Raw genomic sequence first — 21,029 nt, 5'->3', positions numbered from 1 at the left:
TTAGAAAAAGAGTAAAAGAAATCTGACATATGGTGGTACATTTCTTCACATTCTAGTCAGATCTGGTCTAATTGTAGGAATCTGTGTGAAAAAGAGTAAAAGAAATCTGACATATGGTGGTACATTTCTTCACATTCTAGTCAGATCTGGTCTAATTGTAGGAATCTGTGTGATAGAAGCAAAGGGAAGTAGAAAAGTCTGATGCTCCTTCATTCATTCAGTACCTACTGTGGGCCCCATACTACTCTTACTTGCTTAAATATAACCAACTACACTTCATGGTTAAAAAAGCAGCAGTAAAAAATGACTCTGGAGCAGATGGTGGCATATTAGCCATGGGAAGGAAAAACAAGGTGAATGAAGCAAAACTAGAAACAAATGCGAGAATTGTTAGCACGGTTGTTAAGTGAAGTAGGTATCTACCTACATCTACCCAAGCCGTATTTTTAAAATGTAAATCTGATCATGTCACTGCCTTCTTTTTTGTTGCCAGTCCTAGGGCTTGAACTCAGGGCCTGGATACTGTCCCTGACCTTTACCACTTGAGCCAGAATTCCCAGCTTTTTGGTGATTAGTTGGAGATAAGAATCTAATGGACTTTCCTGCCCAGACTAGATTCAAACCACAATTCTCAGATCTAGGATTACAAGAATGAGCCACCAGCACCCAGTGTATAATCCTGCTGGCACAACCTGGTATGTATTCCCTGGGCTAATTCCTAGGTTTTCAAGACTTTGTTCCAACAAAGACCTCTTTTGTCAACCTATTCCTCAGATTCCTTTGCTGTAAGGCCAAGTTAACACTACTTTGTCTATACATCCCTCTATATAAGGCTTTTTCAAAATTATGGCAAAAAGGGACTTTTTGGTCTTTCAAATGTATGAGGAGCAAAAAGATGTCTGTGAGCACACAGGTATTTGACTTTGAGATTCTAATTCTATATTCATAAAGAACCCATTGATATGTATTTTTACAGTTTATGAAGTTTACTAACGTTTTATTCACATTTATGTCATTAACAACACAATACTCTAAAATACCAATACTGATTGTTAATACAAAATTAAGTACTAACAAAAATCAAACTTCATGAATAAGCTTTATGACATTTATTAGTTTTCACAAGGAACTATGAGAAATGTTAATTCTGACTATAGGACAAATAGAGATTTCTCATATTTTACCTTTCTTCTTTTAAAATACCTATAAAGACAATCCTTTCCCAACTGGCTAGAGAATATATAAAATATCCTGAGCTGAAACCATAACCGAATTAACATTTACTAGCCACTGTGATAAACCTATAAAACGAGAAGCAAGTTAATAAAAAGCTATAGTTAGTATTTTCTAGAAAGTACTTTTTCTCGTACAGTTCTAATGAGGAATGACATTTTCTTACTTTTAAATAAGGAACACTTTCATTAATAATAAAGTTGTGATTTGAAAACAAACTAATAACATGAAAATTTTATTACATTATATTCAACACTGCAATTCTCTCCCTGAGATGCTATCACAAAAACTCATCTAAACGACTACAAAAGACAGGTAATTGTAATGACTAATTACTAGTACTCTGCTTCAACTGAAACGTACATGGCCAAAGGCAATGAACACACAGCTTCTCAAGCTAGCTCAGGAGGAAAGAAAAAAGCTTCCCAGAAGTTAAAAGGTAAGAATTTTTAAACTAAAAGAGTCAAAGCAACCATGTAAAGGAAGCAGTAAATGTTTTATCAAAAAATGATCTTTACCTTCAGAGAATTAAATTCTCCTTTTTTCTAACTTCAAGTATTAAGAAGGGATCTAAAAGCCAAACACCAATGATACACATGCTTAATCCATGCTACTTGGGAAATCAGGGAGCACACTGAGCCAGTCCAGGAAAAAAGTTCATGAGACACATCTCTCCTTCCCCTACCCTGCCATCTCAACTAATAATTGGGTGAGGTAGCATGTGACTGTCACCCCAGCTACAGACTGTAGGAAGCTAAAGATCATGAGAATCATGGTTCCAAAACCAGCCTAGGCAAAAAAGATCAAGATTCAATCTCATTCTACTCATTTCCCCCATTCATTCTTCTACCCCTCTCTTCTTGCTGCCACCTTCACAAGTACCCATATCCTAGTAATCATTTTGTTGTGCATTGATGTAGTCTTTCTAAAAAACTATGTTATTTTCATTCTCCACATATTCTATTATAATTCAGCTTACTCATTTACAACCGCCTGGGTGCCACCCAGTGTGCTTACTTCCAGATTTATATGCACATTCTAGTTCCCACTAATGAGGGAAAACATGCAACCTGGGATTCTCTGGGTCTGGTTTACTTCATTTAACATAATCCTCTCCACTCAAATAAAATAAAATACAATTAAAAAAAAAACATAATCCTCTCCAAGTTTTTCCATTTCTTTAGAAATGGTTAACTGTCATTCTTTCTAATGGATGCATAGAATTCCATTACTATATATATATATATATATATATATATATATATATATATATATATATATATATATCACATTTTCTTGATCCATTTGTCCATTGAGGAGCATCTGGGACAATTCCAAGAATACATTGTATATGCCACAGAACTGAAAAAAATAAGGGAAGGTTTGCGGGGGGGGGGGGGAGATGTTGAAGGGATGACACAGATCGAGATGCACTGTCTACATAAATTGTTTTGTTAAATGGCAAAAAGATTCAATATATAACCTAAAAATTATGAAAAGTTAGGGAAAGAGTGGGAGGGGTGGATGAGAATGTTAAAAAGGGTAGCCTTGATCAAGAGACACTGTACTTATAAACTGCTCTGTTGAATGGCAACTCCTTTGTACAACTATCTAAAGAAAATTTAAAAGTAAAAGAATGGTAACTTTTTGAAAAGATTCAATCTCAAAAGAAAAAGCTGGCTTTGGTGACATGTGCCTGTCATTCCATCTATGTCAGGAAATGTAAATAAAAGGATCACATTATAGCCTACCCCAGACAAAACTTCAGATGCTATTTCAAAAATATCTATAGCAGCTGGGTGCTGGTGGCTCACACCTGTATTCCTAACTACTCAAGAGGCTGAGATCTGAGAATCACGATTCAAAGCCAGCCTGGGTAGAAAAGTCACTATGAGACTTATTTCCAATTAAGCACTCAAAAACTAGAAGTGCTGGGTGCCGGTGGCTCACGCCTATATTCCTCCCGACTCAGGAGACTGAGATCTGAGGACAGAGGTTCAAAGCCAGCACGGTCAGGAAAAGTCCATGAGACTCTTCTCTCCAATAAATCATCAGAAAACCAGAAGTGGCGCTGTGGCTCAAGTGGTAGAGTGCTCAACTTGAGCTGAAAATCTCAGGGACAGCGCCCAGGCCGAGTTCAAGCCCCACGATTGACAAATAAAACAAACAAACAAACATGAAAGTGGAGCTGTGGCTCAAAATGGTAGGGTAGAGTGCTAACGAGCCTTGAGTAAAAGTGCTTAGGGATAGTACCTGAGTTGAAGCCCCAGGACCAGCAATAGTAGTAGTAGAAGTAGTAGTAGTAGTAGTAGTAGTAGTAATGAATATCCAGAACAAAAGGGGCTAGAGGCATGGCTTCAGTGGTAGAATGCCTACCTAGCAAGTGCATGGCCCTGAATTCAAACCCCACTACCAGTAAAACCAAAATAAGAGTAGAAAGAGATATCCAAGACATTACTGATTAAACTTTAGACCCTTTCTCCATGTATCCTCTTCAGTAAACTGACTACCGTGCTAGATCTTTAGGACCTCTAGATTATTCTCAAAACTCCTAGTATGTTAGTAACTAAGTAAATAGGGATAGTACCTTGACATCAATTCCTTAACAGAAGTGTCAAGAAAATTAATGAGCTAATATTGGGAAAGGGATTGACAAGCATTATATACTTAGTACTATGCAAATACAGAGTATTATCATTTCCTCGTAGGGTCATTTGGTAAAGATTCTTTTAATTCTGATAGCTCTTTAATATAGTAAGAACTCCATTCTATTTTCCTTAGGAAAAAATGGTAAAGCAATTCTTATGCTCTGAGCTAAAATGTATCTCTCCTCCTTGTTTATGTAGTTCAATAGAGACTGATTGCTTACTTGAAGACCACACTAGTTCTCAGAAAAAAAATCACAGTCTTTTTAGCACAGAGAAATGGATTTGAAACTCATTTTTCCCTTTTGTACAGCCAGCATTTTAAATGGAGAAGAGCCTCAAAGAAATCATCAACCTTTAGCTGAAGGCTTTCAAAATGAGGCGTATTTGGAAGTGGAAGACTGTGCCTTTGAGCACTTTATGACTGTTAGTTAGGTCAGAAAACCATGGATTCAGTATTTTGAGATCTGTGCATAAAATTTAACTACCAAGGCTTCTACTTTTTTCTAAGTATTTCATTGCTTTTTTAGTAAGATGAGTTCAATCATTAGCAAGATTTTAATTGAAACACAGTGATACTCACAAAATGAACCAAATCATATCCTCAAGTTTTGAGATGAAAATTTCCAATGAAACATTTATTTTTATTTCAGAAATCACAGCTGCCTCTTCAAGGGCATTATTTCTCATTCTAACAAAGGAATAACTCATTTTTTGATGAGAGGATAAAGAGACCAACTAGAAATATTAATAATCCATTTCTATAATCCCTTAGTGAGGTCATGGAAATAGTCCAAAATTGACACAAATAAATGCATATTTTTAATATGACTTACATTCTAAATCTAGAAATATAAGCAAAAATATCCATCAACCAGAACAGAAATTAAAATTTTAAGTAATATAAAAATTTATTCTAAGACATTTTAACATTTAATATAAAATTACTTTGTTTTTAAAGGTTCTCTAATAATATTTCTATTTTTTAGAAAATGATTGAGGACAGACAGGTCTTCCTTTTTAATAGATGGGTATTTCATTTAAATATCTGATTTTTGAAGACTACACTAAAGATTTAAATCTCTGGGTAAAGAAAGCAGCACAGATTAAATGTCTTTTCTTAAAAAGAAGATGGAGGGAAATAGCTTCTTTACAAGGGAATTCAGAGACATCTAGTGGTTGTTAATAATATACTGGGGTTTTTCTTGAGAAATGCTGTAAGAGGTTATGTAGCTCTACAATTATGCTTATATTCTAGATAAGATTTCCTTTCCATTTTGAATCTCTATAATGCTACCTCTGGGCTGGGAAGGTGGCTCAGTGGTAGAGCGCTTGCCTTGCATGCCTGAGGCCCTGGGTTCGATTCCTCAGCACCTCATAAGCAAAAAGAAAAAAAAAGCCGGAAGTGGTGCTGTGGCTCAAGTGGTAGAGTGCTAGCTTTGAGCTGAGGAGCTGAGGGACAGCGCCCAGGCCCAGAGTTCAGGCCCCACGACTGGACCCAAAAAAAAAATTATATATATATATATATATATATATATATATATATATATACTTCTTTAGTTTAATAAACCCAGAAACTAGAAACAGCATTAAAGTATTAACCTCTTAAAATTAGAAAAACATCATTGAAATAAAACTTAGAATACAATAAAATGCTCCATAACAGAAAAGAGCATGTATTTTCTAAAACCTGCAGTTTTAGGTATTTTTCTATCATAGGCTATTGATGTTGCCCTAAATTATGTCATTACATGCATAAAAAATGCAAATAGCTAGAAATCAGAAATGCATGGATTTTGAAAGGAGTTCTCTGCTAAGTATGGTCATAGATGCACTGAGCTACACAGTACCTTAAAAGGCCAGCTATCTCATTGTCAGGCTTCAGATAATTGAAGAATAATCTAATTTCCAAAAGCTATTTTGCATCATTCTTCAATAATCTACTTCAATGATCCAAAAAACACTGTCAAACAACTGTTCCCTATATGGATCTCAGTCCTTCATGCTACACATTAAGTCTTATCTTTTGTATTTGTTTCTCAATTCTTCTACTATCTTAGTAATAAATATTTCATCTTCTTTTGCATAAGTATAGTACTTTACAATTACCTCTAATGAATACCATGTTGCCATGTTCAACTGAAACGTTATTGGAACTGTTCTATTTCCTCATGGATCCTTGCTTGGTCTAATTTTTTGTATTTTTTTATTGTATGGACTGTACAGAGGCATTACAATTACATGAGCAAGGTAATGAGTACATTTCCTATCGAGCATTGTTGCCTCCTCCTTTGTTTTCCCCCTACCATCCCTTCCTTCCGATCTCCACACCTACCTCCCACCCCACCAAAGTTGTAAAGTTCATTTTCAACATAGTGTCTTGTACATCTCATTGTTACAATGGGTCAACCTGTATCACCATTTAAGCATTTTGTTTCTTCCCTTCCCCTCCCTGAATTAGAGAAGTGTATATACAAGATGCAGGGCACCGACATCAAATACAGTGAAAACAGGGGTTATACCGTGGGGGAGGAAGATTCAAAGAAACAAAAAAATCACATGGTACATTATAAATAAGTTAGAAACAATAGCAAACAAGAAAAAATATATGTGTCCCTATCCGGGCTCATTTCACTTATCATCTTTTTTTTTTCTTTTTTTTATGGTGAAAATACTGTACAGAGGGGTTACAATTATGTACATAGCTTTTGACCTTTTCCACTTGTCCTACACATGTATTAGTTACCACAAATAAGGGAAACCATGGAGCCTATGTTTCTTTGGGCCTAGCTTAGCTTGGTCTAATTTTTATTTTCAGTTCTTTTAACGTTCTATCACCTATTAATATGATAAGCACATTCTAATAATGACATAATCTAAATTTGTGTAAGCATTTGTCAAAATTAATGCCTTTAATACAGTAACTCATATTTTTCTTTTTATTCAACTTGAACTGACAATATGAAAGGAGTGAAGTTTTGAGCAAGAAAATGTTCATAACTAGTCATATAACTATGGTTTGGATTGCAAGCTTCTAGCTGACTTTAATTTGGGGACTATATAAATCTATTTTAGTCTTAATAACCCAGGCTTACAAGAGACTAACAGGATCAACATTAAAAATGTGGCCAACAGTGATAGTTCACACCTACAATCTTAGTACTTGGGAGTCTGAAGCAGGAGGTTTATGAATATAAGGCCAGACTGGGTGTCATTGCAAACTATATATCAAGACCCTGTCTCAAAAAATAATGAGCTGCTTTAATTTCAGTATCATAATGAACAATGCTAAATAGTATTAGAATTAATAGGGACATAATCTATTTTAGCACATAATAGGGGAAATTGTAAAAGATAAAGTAAATTTCACTTAACTATTCTCTATCATAATATCATATAAAGACTCAACTTGGGCAACAATTCCTTTTCATTAAAAATAAATCCTGGGGCTGGGAATGTGGCTTAGTGGTAGAGTGTTTGCCTAGCATGCATGAAGCCCTGGGTTTGATTCCTCAGTATCACATAAACAGAAAAAGCCAGAAGTGGCACTGTGGCTCAAGGGGAAAGCGCTAGCCTTGAGCAAAAGAAGCCCAGTGACAGTGCCCAGACCCTGAGTTCAATCCCCAGGACTGGCAAAAATAAAATAAAACCTTACAATATTTACACAGTCTAAAGCATCACCTTTTGCATAAGTATGATACTTTACAATTATTGCTAATGAATACCATTTTGCCACTTTCAACTGAAATGTTATTGGAACTGGTTAGTTACAACAGAGAATATGTACTTTTAAAGTAGTGAGCTCTGGGGAATCATATTAACCAACTGACCAAACTCGGTATCACCAATAGTGTAACAACCTGACATAACATTCCTGATAATATGGCACAGTAGGAGGCACACAACTGTCATCACATCTGTACCATTTCTTGCCAAAATGTTGAACTTAAATTTAACAGTGAGCAAATGATGAGGTACAGTATGGGATAGTTTATAAGAAAACCAGCCAGGATATCTTAAAAATGTTACTAGGATAAAAAGTTGTAGATTTAAAGAGACCCAACAGTGTGTGAACTCACGATCATCAATTTCAGGAAAAGGTATAAAAGACATTATAGGGGCAAATAGGAAAGTTTGTTCATGGATGATATGCAAGATGACCTTAATCAATGATAACATTTTCAGGTGGGATTGTACTGAGATGTGAAAACTTGTGTCTTCTGCAACTTATTTTGGATGGTTCATGAATATTTGCACTTATGAATATAAAGTAAATATATTTCTGAATACAAAATGTAGATGTTTTCATTTGCTGAGCACAAAATAGACTGTATGCTATACAAAGATATTATGTCCAGGTGTATAATTATATATAAAGTATATACATATAAAATATATGTGTGTATCTTTATAAAGTATGTACAGAAAGCGAAAAGAGTGGGAGAGAAAGCCAAAGTGATGAAAGTGACAATTACAACATCTACATGAAGGATATAATATGCTTATTTTTCAAAAGGAAACAAAAAGTAACCAAAAAGATACATACCATGGCAGTTCTAGATTTGATAAACCAGTCAAATCTAAACTGGGGAGCATTCCGTACACACTGTCTTAATTCTTCATACACATTTTCTCTATCAAAGCCCATTTTGTGTAACATACAAATCAGGAATCTATCTTCTTCCTCAGTATAATTCTTTCCTTTGCTGGTTCCATATTGAATTCGCAACTGATGAAATGGTGCCTTGTATCTTGCAATCTGCATATATCAATGAAACAGTGCTTTTAGCTGAATGCACAACTGTACAATATGTCAAAGTTAATCAGTACATCAAATAAAATGCTCTATTAATACATTCATGTAAAATATAATAGTACTTTGGCATCCAGAGCTTTCTTGATACTGATCCTTCGCTGAATTCTTGCTTCTCCACGTTCAATCTGGGCCATAATTTTCTCAATATCCTGTAATTCATTGCAACGTTCCCAAAATACAGCTGGAAAACAAGAGTTATTACTTTAAAATGCTATCAGTTAAAAACAAATGGATGGCCTGGGAAGGTCGCTTAGTGGTAGAGTGCTTGCCTAGCATACATGAAGCCCTGGGTTCAATTCCTCAGTGCTACATAAAAAGAAAAATACAGAAGCGGTGTTATGGCCTTGAGCAAAAGAAGCTTAGGGACAGTGTCCAGGACCTGAGTTCAAGCCTCAGGACTGGCAAAAAAATGACTATCCAGAGGCTGATGGCTCACATAAGCTATTCACGAGGCTGAGATATGAGAATCAAGATTGGAAGCCAGCCTGAGTAGGAAAAAACCACAAGACTCTTATCTCCAGTTAACACAGAAAAGGCCAGAAGCAGATGTGTCATTCAACTGGTATAACATCAGCCTTAATCAGAAAAGGTCAAGAAAGAGCACTAGCCAAAGGAGGCTGCTGCAATGCATGGTAAGAAATGTACACATTATCCTGCCCATGTAATTGTAACCCCTCTGTACAGTATGTTCACAAATAAAATTAAATTAAATTAATAAAAAATAATAAAAAATAAAATAAAATAAAATACAAAAAAAAGAAAGAAAGAGCACTAGGCCCTGGGTTCAAGCCGCATACAGGCACAAAAAAACGAATAAGCTCACACCTGTAATCCTAGCTACACAGGAAGCTGAAACTTGAGGATCAAGGTTCGAAGCTAGCCAGGGCAGAAAAGTCAGTGAGACTCTTATCTCCAATAAACTACTCAGAAAAAGCCAGAAGTGATGCTGTGGCTTGAGTGGTAGAGCACTAGCCTTGAGCATAAAGAGGCTCAAAAGAGGTGAAGCACTTCCGGGTCACCGCCGGCTGCCGCCTCCTGTTACAATGTGGAAACTGAGACCTCAGTCAAGCAGCTAGTTAATGGTGGAGCAAGGACTCAAATCCAGTCTAGGAGCCATGTCCACTTTGTTCCCCTCACTCTTCCCCTGTGTGACTGAGACACTGTGGTTTAATCTGGACTGACCCTGTGTGGAGGAGACTGAGCTGCAGCAGCAGGAACAGTAACATCAGGCCTAGCTACAAAGCATTGCAGAGAAAGACAACAACCTGCTACCTATTGGCAAGCCAGCATCAGAGCACTGTGATGATAAGGAAGAGGAGGAGGATGAAGACAATGAAGACAGTGAAGAGGATTCAAAGGATGATGAGGACATGCAGGACATGGATGAGATGAATGACTATAGTCAACTGATGATGGAGAGGTCCATGAGGTGGACATGGAAGGCAACAAACAAGATCAAGACCTCAGGGAGATTGCAATCCAGCCTAACCTAGTGCAGCTCCAACCCACAAAACCATCTGATGGCCCTGGTGCCTGAAGGCTCACTCTTGGTCACTTCCTCAGCTGCTACCAAGACTTGGTCTTGGTCTCCTTGGCCCCTCCCAGGCTATCATTCTGCTCTTGAATCCCCAGAGTCTGAGCCCCACTCTGCCCTACCTTCCTGGCCAGTACCTCACCCCTTTGTTGCCAGGTCTTGCCCCATATTAATTAACCCTCTTTAATAAAGACACAGGACTAATCCCCTGCCAAAAAAGGCTCAGAAACAGTACCCAGACCCTGAGTTCAAGCCCCAGGACCAGCAAATTAATCAATTAATTAAAACAAATGGACCTAAGGAATTATAGAATAAATGTCTGAAAAAATATATAAAAAGTATCTAACAGAAAAAGCATACTTTTAAGAAAAATTAAATCTGATTCATCTTTATGTGTAATACTTTCAATTATTTAATGTCCCTAACTTATCATTTAAAAATAAGAACTCAACAAGGTTTTAAATTAGCAATTTTCTTTGTATGAGGTGTGGAATATTGAGGTATGATCATCCATTCTAAATTACTAGGATTTCAAATGATAATACACATGCCAGTTTCAGGTAGGCTTTTTACTCAAATATTATACAAAAAGTACCAAATACGTGAAACAGAAGAGGGTAGCACAGAAATGGGAACATCGCTTTCTAGCAAGCCAAAATGAAAATAAAACCATTTCCAATTGCTACTAAAGCTGTTACTTGTTTCTGGAATCACTCACTAACCTATAGTTTCTTTAAACCTCATTGGATTTTAATCGGATATATACAGAAAAATATTCAAATTACCAAGTCATCCAGCCAAATTTTTTAAATGAGACAAATAATCTGCTGCATTAATATGTCACATATTATGACTCCAGTGAAAGCCTTTTAATGACATACTCTACATTCTCAAATTCGTTATTTTTACAGCCTATCAAGAAAGGTATGTTAGCACTCTGATTTTATAAGGAGCTGTGTTCATTTATTCATTTACCCATTTCTTCTTCCAAAACATATTCAAAGTCCTGCTACACATAAAGTATACTCATGAAAAGCAAGTGCATACATTTCTTCTCATTCTGCAACCAAATAAATCCATTCCAATCTACCCACTCTCTGGCATGAACCCTAAACTGATGGGCAATAATTAGATGGTCTGCCCAACCTAGTGTCAAATCTGAGGAAACAGTTGAAATAATTTTTTGATGTTGTTATACTGGGGCCTCTTGCACCCAGGGTTTTTTTTTTTGAGGCAGAGTCTAGCTATGTAGTTTAAACTGTCCTTAAACTCACTATGTAGCCAACAGTAACAGTGCCTTGTGATCTTCCTGTCTTCACCTCCGGAGTGGTGGAACTAAATGTATGTGTCAGCTCACATGGCTCTTTATCTTTTTAAATTATGTTTTTCTTAAAACTTGAAGCACATGACAGACAGTATCTCTTTATCTTCAGAAGAAAGTTCTTCAGAACGTATCACCGTACAAACCATTTATACTCTTCTCACTCAAATCTTCCTAATTTTCTCTTTCCCATCCATTTTATCCCCTCTTTTAAGCTCCCAAATGCTGTCATCCTATGTGTTAATTCCTGGTATCAAGGAAATAGGACTTTATAGTTTGATGTTACATTATAGAGAATAAAAACACAATATAGCAAACCTCTAAAATCCTTAGTAACTGCCAGAAGACCCTTCTAGATCTTCAGGAGGAAAAAAAGTATCTTCTCTTAATTAAATGTTAATGTTTACATGTACAAACACTATAGATAATTAAAATCTATTCTCAGTATTTACTGGTATTAAAACATTTCTTTCCTACTATTACAAAAACAGAAGCTCAGTGGCTAGATTAAATAGGCTTTAGGAGGCTGGCAGAGAAACAGATCTACTTTTTATATTGGGTCGGGAAAAGTGGATAGTCTAAATTTGAGAGGTCAAGCTATTTGCCAAGTTCTACAAGTAGAAAACAAAAATTTGGCATATTTTTAATAAGAATTACTTCAGAAATCTAAAATTGTGTATGCTGTGGCATAGGAATTAATATTAACTCTGCATACTTCAGAGTCAGCTACACTGACTCTAGCTAAAGCTGGGTAATAGAGGGAGACAATTTGCAGACTAATGAACAGATTTTTTTCAAGCAATCTTTTTAGAACTATTTCAACTTGCCTCAAGTTAATAGCACCCATGTGACCTGAATGAAGTAGATTGGAACCTTGAGATCATTTCTAGAAAGACTACTTCAATTAGTCTCACTACTAGACCAGATGAGAACCAAATTCTACAAGTGAGAAACTGGAAAACTAATTCTGTCAATGCTCATCCAACTGCCACTCTTCCTTTATCAGTTTTACTTAGTTTTCTTAGCTAACTACTAGAAACAACAGTAGTTTGTTCTAAGTCTTATAACCTTTTCATAGAAATATAATTATATTTTATGCTATCACCTTCATCTTATTCACAAAAATTAAAAAGCCCCAGGCAAAATCAAACTAACAATAAATGGATATGATCAAAATGAAAGATCATGTTTGGAATTAGAGACAAACCTGAATACTCCATGACCTCCTCAGGGGACTTGCCCTCTACCTCCCGAGCTATATTATCAATGTCATCTCTTCCATACTTCTCATTAGCTTTAATAAACTGGTTAAAATCACGCTTAGTCCAGTTTGTGAAACCCTGTGAACAAAAAGTGAATCATCAGTAGACGTTTTATTATAAATCCATTTATTGTCCTACAGTTCTATATAGTAACATATCAAAAGCCGTTCAAAACACTTTAAGTGTTCCTTTTTATAAAATCACTTTGTTTTAACATTGGAATCTAAGTGTGAAAGTTACTATAAAAGTAACTGGTTTTCTATTTTGAAGAGAAAAAATAACTTATAAGTGCATTTTTAAAAAATTCATTCAAGCGGGCGCCAGTGGCTCATGCCTGTAATCCTAGCTACTCAGGAGGCTGAGATCTGAGGATCACTGTTCAAAGCCAGCTCAGGCAAGAAAGTCTGCGAGACTCTTATCTCCAGTAAAAAAAAAAAAAAAAAACACACTAGAAAACCGGAAGTGGTGCTGTGACTCAAGCAGTAGAGCGCTTGCCTTGAGCTGAAGAGCTGAGGGACAGTGCCCAAGCCCAAAGTTCAAGCCTCACGACCGACCAAAAAAAAGAAAAAATTCATTCAACAAAATTGCATGTTATAACAAGAAAAGAACCTATATCAAATAACACATGAATATAAATATTTTTTCTTGGAATTTACATGGAATTTAACATATTCCTGGAGCATGGTATGATACTTTGACAAGCATACAAAATGTGAACTGATCAAATCAAAGTAACTGGCATATCCATTACCTCATGCATTTAATCTTTCCTTTGTGTTGGAAACATTTATGAACGATCTTCTAATAATAAACATACAGTATTTCCTATTACTGCGCCTTGCAAATTGTTCAAAAAGTTTTGCCAGTAACATCCTGTACAAAGGTAATGTCCTAAAGTACATATTTTTATTACTTTCTAAGAATCTTTTATGCTGAACCTTTATCTTATAGTTTTTAAGGAGTATGATATAAAACTCACTAAAGCCAACAATGACTTTAAAAGCATTAATATTTTATTTGCATGGAAACCTTCCCTAGTCAATGACTGTTAGCTTTTAATTATACAGTGATCAGAAATGTCTCCTCATTGTATTAAAGTTCTAAGAAAAGATAAAAGAAATTGTTTTAATTATGAAATTACTCTATAAATAAAAGATAACTACAGTATAATTTTAGGGGGAAATTCACATCAATCAACAAAAGAAATTTAAATTTTCAAGAATATATTAGTGGTTACTGTCTATCAGGATTCCAATGTGGATTCAGTGACCTTAGTGTAATTGGTAAAAAGAGATTTCCTATTTCTACTAACTGACATATATTCTGCATTTATTTTGTATTGTCTATTGTTTCCAAAACAGTATATTCCATAAGGGGGAGTTTTGTTGCTATCAAATCAAGGCACTAGGAACATATAAAAAGTGTTATTTATGCTTTTTTTTTTACTAGAAACATTCAGCCAGTTAAAATATTTTACTTGTGTGAGAAGTTTTTCCTTTTCTTCAGTCTCCTCTGGTGTAAGAGGCTCAGCTCCATCAATCTTTTTTTGCTCTTCTTTTTGAGCCAGAACTGGATTTGGCATCTCTGGATTCCTTGGGACCTGTTAAGTAAGATGAATAATGAGTAAAATGATGAGACATTTTAATTAATAAAAGTGAACATACATATATCAATCTTAATATTATATACAAAATATAAAGTCATACCCTCAAATGACACATCACACAGTCCTTTCCACATTTCTGCTTAATAAAACGTATTATCAAAATGAAATACGTTCTTAGCTGGGTGCCAGTAGCCCATGCCTGTAATCCTAGCTGCTCAGGAGGCGGAGAGCTGAGCACAGGGGTTCAAAATAAAGCTATCCCAAGAAGAAAAGTGCTTGAGATTCTTACTTTTAATTAACCAGTAGAGGGACAGCTCCTAAACCCAGAGTCAAGCCCCAAGGAGTGGCAAAAAATGCCAGGTACAGACACACTTAGAGTCCTGAACTAACATAGTAGATACTGGAGATTTTTTTTTATTAAGGGGGTAAAGTGTCCAAATGCACTGTTTTTATTGTAAACCTTCTGCTAGATGGATTAAAGTAGGGAAATGAGTAGGAATAAAGAGAACCTGTTGAACTTTCATAACTTGGAAATTAAATAAGATCACCTGGTGGCAGGTAGAAATGGAAAACAAAGCCTAAATTAAAAACAAAATGAAGGGCTGGGAAGGTGGCTCAATGGTAGAGTGCTTGCCTTGCATGCCTGAGGACCTGGGTTTGATCCCTCAGCACCACATAAGCAGAAACCTCCAGAAGTGGCACTGTGGCTCAAGTGGTAGAGCACTAGCCTTGAGCTGAAGAGCTGAGGGACAGTGCCCAGGCCTACATATATACATACATAAACACATACATAAATAAAATGTAGTCCAGTGGTAAGAATGACTTAAAGTATTTTTCCACAATTAAATTGAATTGTAAAATTCCGGGCACACCAACAAATTCATTCATAAGTATTTACCTAATAAAAACTTAATCTATAGGAAGATTTTTTTTGTTGGTTGTGGGGCTTGAACTTGGTGCCAGGGCACTGTCCTTGAGTTCTTTTGCTCAACACTAGCACTCAACCACTTTGACCCACAATTCCACTTCTAGTTTTCTAGTAGTTAATTGGAGATAAGAGTTTTACAGATTTTCCTGCCTGGGCTGGCTTTGAACTATGATCCTCAGATCTCAGCCTCTTGAGCAGGTAGGATTACAGGCATGAGCCACCAGTGTCTGGCTACAAAGACTTTTATCTTAACAAGAGGTTCACAGCACCTTTACTCATAATGGCCAAAAATAACCCAACTGACCATGAACATGAGAATGAACAATCTATCTGTGGTCTATGCATACAATGGAATTGTTCAACAATAAAGATATACACTAACACAAGAGTTAACATGAGTAAATCTCTGAAATGCTACGTTAAGTAAAAGAATCCTTAAAACACTGTATGACAACATTTATGTGGAATTCCAGAAGAAAACCAACTTAATTTACAGAGGAAAGTAATGCCAGAAACGTGGGTCCCTCTAGAGAATGTATATGGCCATTGCCTAGGAAGAGACACTTTGAGGTGGCAGTACTAGCCATTATCATTTGGGTTCATGAATATGCATACTTGTCAAACCTACTGAATATACTTCCTCAGTCATTTCAATGAATGCAAACTTTACTTTTAAAAAAGAAATATAAATAAATATTGGATTTTAACTAATGATATACAAATGTTGAAGTGTTTCCAGGTAAAATGTTGCATCAAAAATTAGTAAAAGGGAGGGAGGTGAAAATGCTGAGGGGTGACTGATCCAGATGCATTGTTTATATAAACTATTTAAATGTCAAAACATTCAATAAATATCCTACAGAATTAAGAAATGAAAAAAATTAAGAAATGTTAAGAGAAGAAGGGATAGGTGAGAATGTTGAAAGGGTTAACCCTGATCAAGAGGCACAATAATCATAAATTACTTCGTTCAATGGCAACTCCTTTGTATAACTACTTAAAAACAATAAACATATTTTTAAATGAGATAGGTAGCCATGGGAATACAGGTGCTGGAGGAATAGGAAACGAGGTGAAAAAAGAAATATAGTTTGTAAAAGTAAACTATATAATGCATATTCACTGCCCAATTATTTAAACATATTTGTTTTATGTCTGAGACAAGCAGAAAAGGTCAGATAAGTTGATGTCAGGTGAAATGAACCCCAAGTAAGGACTCAAGTGGTTTTTCTTTCTTGCTATTGTTTCTAACATATTTAAAGGGTGATTGTTTTTGTTACTTTGTATGTCCCTCCCCCAGAGTATAACCCCTGTTTTCACAGTATCTGATGCTGGTATAATTTGGGGAGGGGAAGGGAAAAAACAAAATGCTTAAATGGTGATACAGGTTGACCCATTACAACAATGAGATGTACAAGATGCTATGTCAAAAAAGGAACTTTACACGGTTGGGGGGGGTGTGATTCCTGGAGATGAGAGGGCAGGTATGGTAGGGGAAAATCAAAGGAGGAGGCAACAATGCTTGATAAGAAATGTACTTATTACCTTGCTCATGTAATTGTAACCACTCTGTACAGTATTTTCACAATAAAAAAATCATTAAAAATAAATTCAAAAAAATTTTAAAAAATTACAGATGGGCATTAAAAGACAAAAATTTCCAGGTTTAACAAGCCTTTATTTTTTTTCATATTTCTGGATGTTTAATAAAAGCATGTTGGGCAAGGATGGGCCTCTATAAAGGTGCCCCGAAACCAGCCTTTCATTTGTATTTTCTTTTCCAAGTTAGATGCATATTCAACCCTAGATGCTATTTTTGGTAAATATATATTTTGCAAATTGAAATAGTCAATAATGAATAAGCAGTATTAATCGTAACATCTAGTTTTACTTATTTAACTTAAGATGTATTTTCCCTTTTGAAATTATTGTAAATCTGTACACTTTCATGTCAATTACATTGTTTGAAGAGCTGATATCATTGTTGTAAGGTTATTGTATTTTTTTTTGCTTTTATCATGGTTTAATGTGTTTCAGTAAAACTTTGAGATACGTCCTCACTATGTAATCCAGGCTAGCCTCAATCCTATGATCCTTCTCTCTCAGCTTTCCCAAGTGCTGGGATTAGAGGTGAGTACCATCATATCCATTTCAACAAACCATAGTTTGGTAAAATATTTTTCTAGGGCTGGGAAGGTGGCTCAGTGGTAGAGTGCTTGCCTTGAATATATGAGGTCCTGGGTTTGATTCCTTAGCACCACATAAACAGAAAAAGCCGGAAGTGGCGCTGTGGCTCAAGTGGAAGAACACTAGCTTTGAGCTGAAAGCTGAGGGACAGAGCCAGGCCCAGAGTTCAAGCCTCATGACCAACAAAAAATACGTATTTTTTCTAAATAAAAATTTATGAACATCTAGTATAGGACACGAAATAGATATTATACATACAATGAAAATACAATGTCTGTTCCTATACAGATATCCCTACTACCTTAGCTTTTGCCTTTGAACTTCTAGTAAAAACAAAACCAGAATATTATATAGTACAATTACATTTTAGAATCCATTGCAGATATTTTTTTCTTCATCTACTGGTCATTTTATTATTTAACACAGCAAAATTTAAGAATGACTGCATCTGTGCTGTTTAGTATTTCATTACTCAAACACACAGATGGTAAAATATTTAGAATTAAAAATCATTTCAAATTCCTGGATTCCTATATCTCTTTCTTACAAAAAAAATCTCCTTATAATCATCACTTCTCATAAATTCACTTATTTATCTAATGAGAGCCTCATTTAACATTAAGCTTCCTGGAATTATTTCAAAATGCTATACAAGAAGTAAGTAAGCTGGATGCCAGTGGCTCACATCCGTAATCCTAGCTATTCAGGAGGCTGAGATCTGAGGATCACAGTTCAAAGCCAGCCCAGGCAGGAAAGTCTGTCCGTGAGTCTCTTAACTCCGATAAACCACTCCGAAGTGGTCCCGTGGTTCAAGTAGTAGAGCACTAGCCTTGACCTGAAGAGCTGAGGGACAGTGCCCAGGCCCAGAGTTCAAGCCCCATGACCAATGACAACAACAAAAGTAAGTAGTATTTGGATGCTGGCAACGTGATCACCCAGGTAGCTGAGACCTAAGAACCGAGGTTCAAAGCCAGCCTTGGTAAACAAATCCAAGAGCTGATTATCTCCAATTAAACAGCAAAAAAAGATATGAAGGCATGGTTCAATGGCATTTAAGCACTACTACCAACACACACACACACACACACACACACACACACACACACACACACACACACACACACACACACACACACACACACACACACACACACACACACACACACACACACACACAAATTAAGCAGACAACAAGAGACCAACAGGACTAAAGAGATCTAGTGGGTATCTGAAGAATTTATCGTCCAGTAACAAAATTTGTCTTTCAAAGAAAAACATCTCAATTATTATTTGGACTTCTAGTTAAACCCTAAGGAAATGTGACTTGACTAAAAGCTGGATTTGATAAGTTTGAAAAGGTTTTTTGGGTTTTGCTTCTGAGAGGGAGTTTTAACAACACTTTCATAGAAATATGGAATCGTGAATTCAATGTGACAGCACACAAAATGAAAGCAGTAACCTGAAATCATCTCACCATATTTTAATTCTCCTATTGCAAAGCAGGTGGCCCACAATGACACATTACCAAAACTCATCAAGATTACAGAACTTCCTCCATTTGTCAAGTGTTTATATTTGTCCCTGAAGAATTTTTATTGAGGATAAATGCTAGAATACTGTATAGCTTTCTTCAGCTTTAAATATTGCAACAATCTTTGGCTCCATGTCTTTAAATTGGATGGGACTCACAGATACTCTGAACTTTTTATGTTACAATTGAAATTTCAATTAAATCATCCTCTTAAAATGTAAAGCCTTTAGTGAACAAATGAGTAAAAATGCATTGAACATCAACCTCTATAATTTGTCAAGACAAATGAAGCTCTCGAATATGTCTACTTTTCAACAAGACCAAAGCTTGGATAGAGAAGAACTGGCACCTAATGCAATGCTAACCATTGAGTGATTAGAGCAAAACCAACAAATATTCCCCTTCCTCTGAAATAAAACAAAATCCTTCAATTCCAGAGCATATTATCAGCAATACTGCTGTAACCTTGTTGTACTGAATATGGAAGGAGAAAACAAAACAAACAATAAAAAATGCAAATATGCAGGTTCTCAAATGAACACTACCAATTGCTTCCAAACTAGTGAATTCCTTGGGGTCTGATTTGTGACTCAAAATAGATTAAAAAAAATACTGCCTTGAACCACAGTACCAGCTGTTATGTGTAACAACCATCTTCCTTGAGCTGACAAATCATTCAAGCAGAAACGGAGAGTCCCTTTTATAGAACCAACACATATAGATCACCAGGTACCTCCAATACAGCAGTTTGGTTCTTCTAAGAATAAACTAGTATTTCACTCCCTTTGTATCCCTGGTTTTCCATTGGTATGGGGGGCAGGGATCAATATTACATATCCCTTGAGAAGATGTGTCTAATAGCTATGGACTAAATCATACTTCAAGCTTTTGCAAGTGAAGAAATGCTGATCCATCTGTCCTTTGAACTCACATATGAAACCCTTCCAGTGAAAGACCCCACATTAGCTCAAGTCCATAGTTCCTGGTACAGAATGGAAGAGAAAGATTGGCATCAGTGGCTCACCCCTATAATCCTAGCTAGTTAGGGAGCTACATAGCTCTAAGGCTCCTCCTCCTCGGATAAGGATGTTGGTTCAAAGCCAGCCTGGGCAGGCAAGTCTGTGGGATTCTTATATACAATTAGTTAAAAAAAAGTTGAAAGTGAAGCTGTGACTCAAATGGTAGAAAGCCAGCCTTGAGTGAGAAAGTCAAATGAGTGTAAGGCCCTGAGTTCAAGTCCCTGTACAGGCACACAAAAAAGGGAAGAGATAAGGTTTCAAAGGACCCAACATCTAAAATCCATTTTTATTTGTGTTGTAAATCCTCACTAGGTATGCACAGTGAGGCTCAAGGCAAGTCTTCACATCATAGAGTGTTAATCTAGGGATGAAGAGTGCACAAAGCTAGGAAGAAAGTGGCAGGAAAATATTTCTCTTTGATTTACCACCACCATAGGCACCACCACCACAGTCTAAGTCACCACCACCTTCTCTAACCCTGATACTTCAACAGTCTTCTGGCTACTCTCCCTAAACACAATTCTTTGCACCATCAAAATTGACATTTACTCACATGCTTTATATGAGCTATATGACTAAACAGATTAACTCAGGGCAAATTGCTCAATCTGTCCATGCCTCAGTTTCCTGATCTATAAAAATTAGGATGTGCTTACAGGGCTGTTCAAGGGATATTTATAACTAATATTTATAAAGAACACAGTGCATGGCTTGGTATGGCTTGGTATAATCCTAGCTACTTAGGCAGTGGAGACAGAAGGGTGGCAATTCAAGGCCATATCAAGCAAAAACACAGGAGAGTCTTTTCTGAAAAAATAAACTAAAGTAATATGGACTTAAGGCATAGCTCAAATGGTATTACAGTACCTGTCTCGCAAGGGTGAGGCCCTGAGTTTGATCCTGTAATGCAAGTGATTACCAAATAAGTACCTGCTATTACTGTGATA

General features: G+C 36.1%; 1 protein-coding gene and 1 pseudogene across 4 annotated transcripts in view; one reads left to right on the top strand and one right to left on the bottom strand.

Annotated features, from left to right (window-relative positions):
• Nucleotides 1-21,029, bottom strand: part of Smarca1 (SNF2 related chromatin remodeling ATPase 1) — an 86,439-nt gene that overhangs the window by 8,834 nt on the left and 56,576 nt on the right. For all 4 annotated transcript variants that reach the window (XM_070039756.1, XM_070039758.1, XM_070039755.1 and 1 more), the window contains 4 exons: nucleotides 14,289-14,411; nucleotides 12,757-12,889; nucleotides 8,757-8,875; nucleotides 8,425-8,637 (listed from right to left, as the gene is read on the bottom strand). In XM_070039756.1, coding sequence (XP_069895857.1) covers nucleotides 8,425-8,637; nucleotides 8,757-8,875; nucleotides 12,757-12,889; nucleotides 14,289-14,411 — 588 coding nt within the window. The remainder of the gene's footprint in view (nucleotides 1-8,424; nucleotides 8,638-8,756; nucleotides 8,876-12,756; nucleotides 12,890-14,288; nucleotides 14,412-21,029) is intronic.
• LOC138839253 (anaphase-promoting complex subunit 15 pseudogene) lies at nucleotides 9,783-10,231 on the top strand (annotated as a pseudogene).

Source organism: Dipodomys merriami, unplaced genomic scaffold (genome assembly GCF_024711535.1).
Source record: "Dipodomys merriami isolate MVZ:Mamm:240054 unplaced genomic scaffold, mDipMer1.0.p SCAF_3, whole genome shotgun sequence".
NCBI lineage: Eukaryota > Metazoa > Chordata > Mammalia > Rodentia > Heteromyidae > Dipodomys > Dipodomys merriami.
The sequence above is the reverse complement of the archived record's forward strand: the minus strand, read 5'-3'. Positions and strand labels throughout refer to the sequence as shown.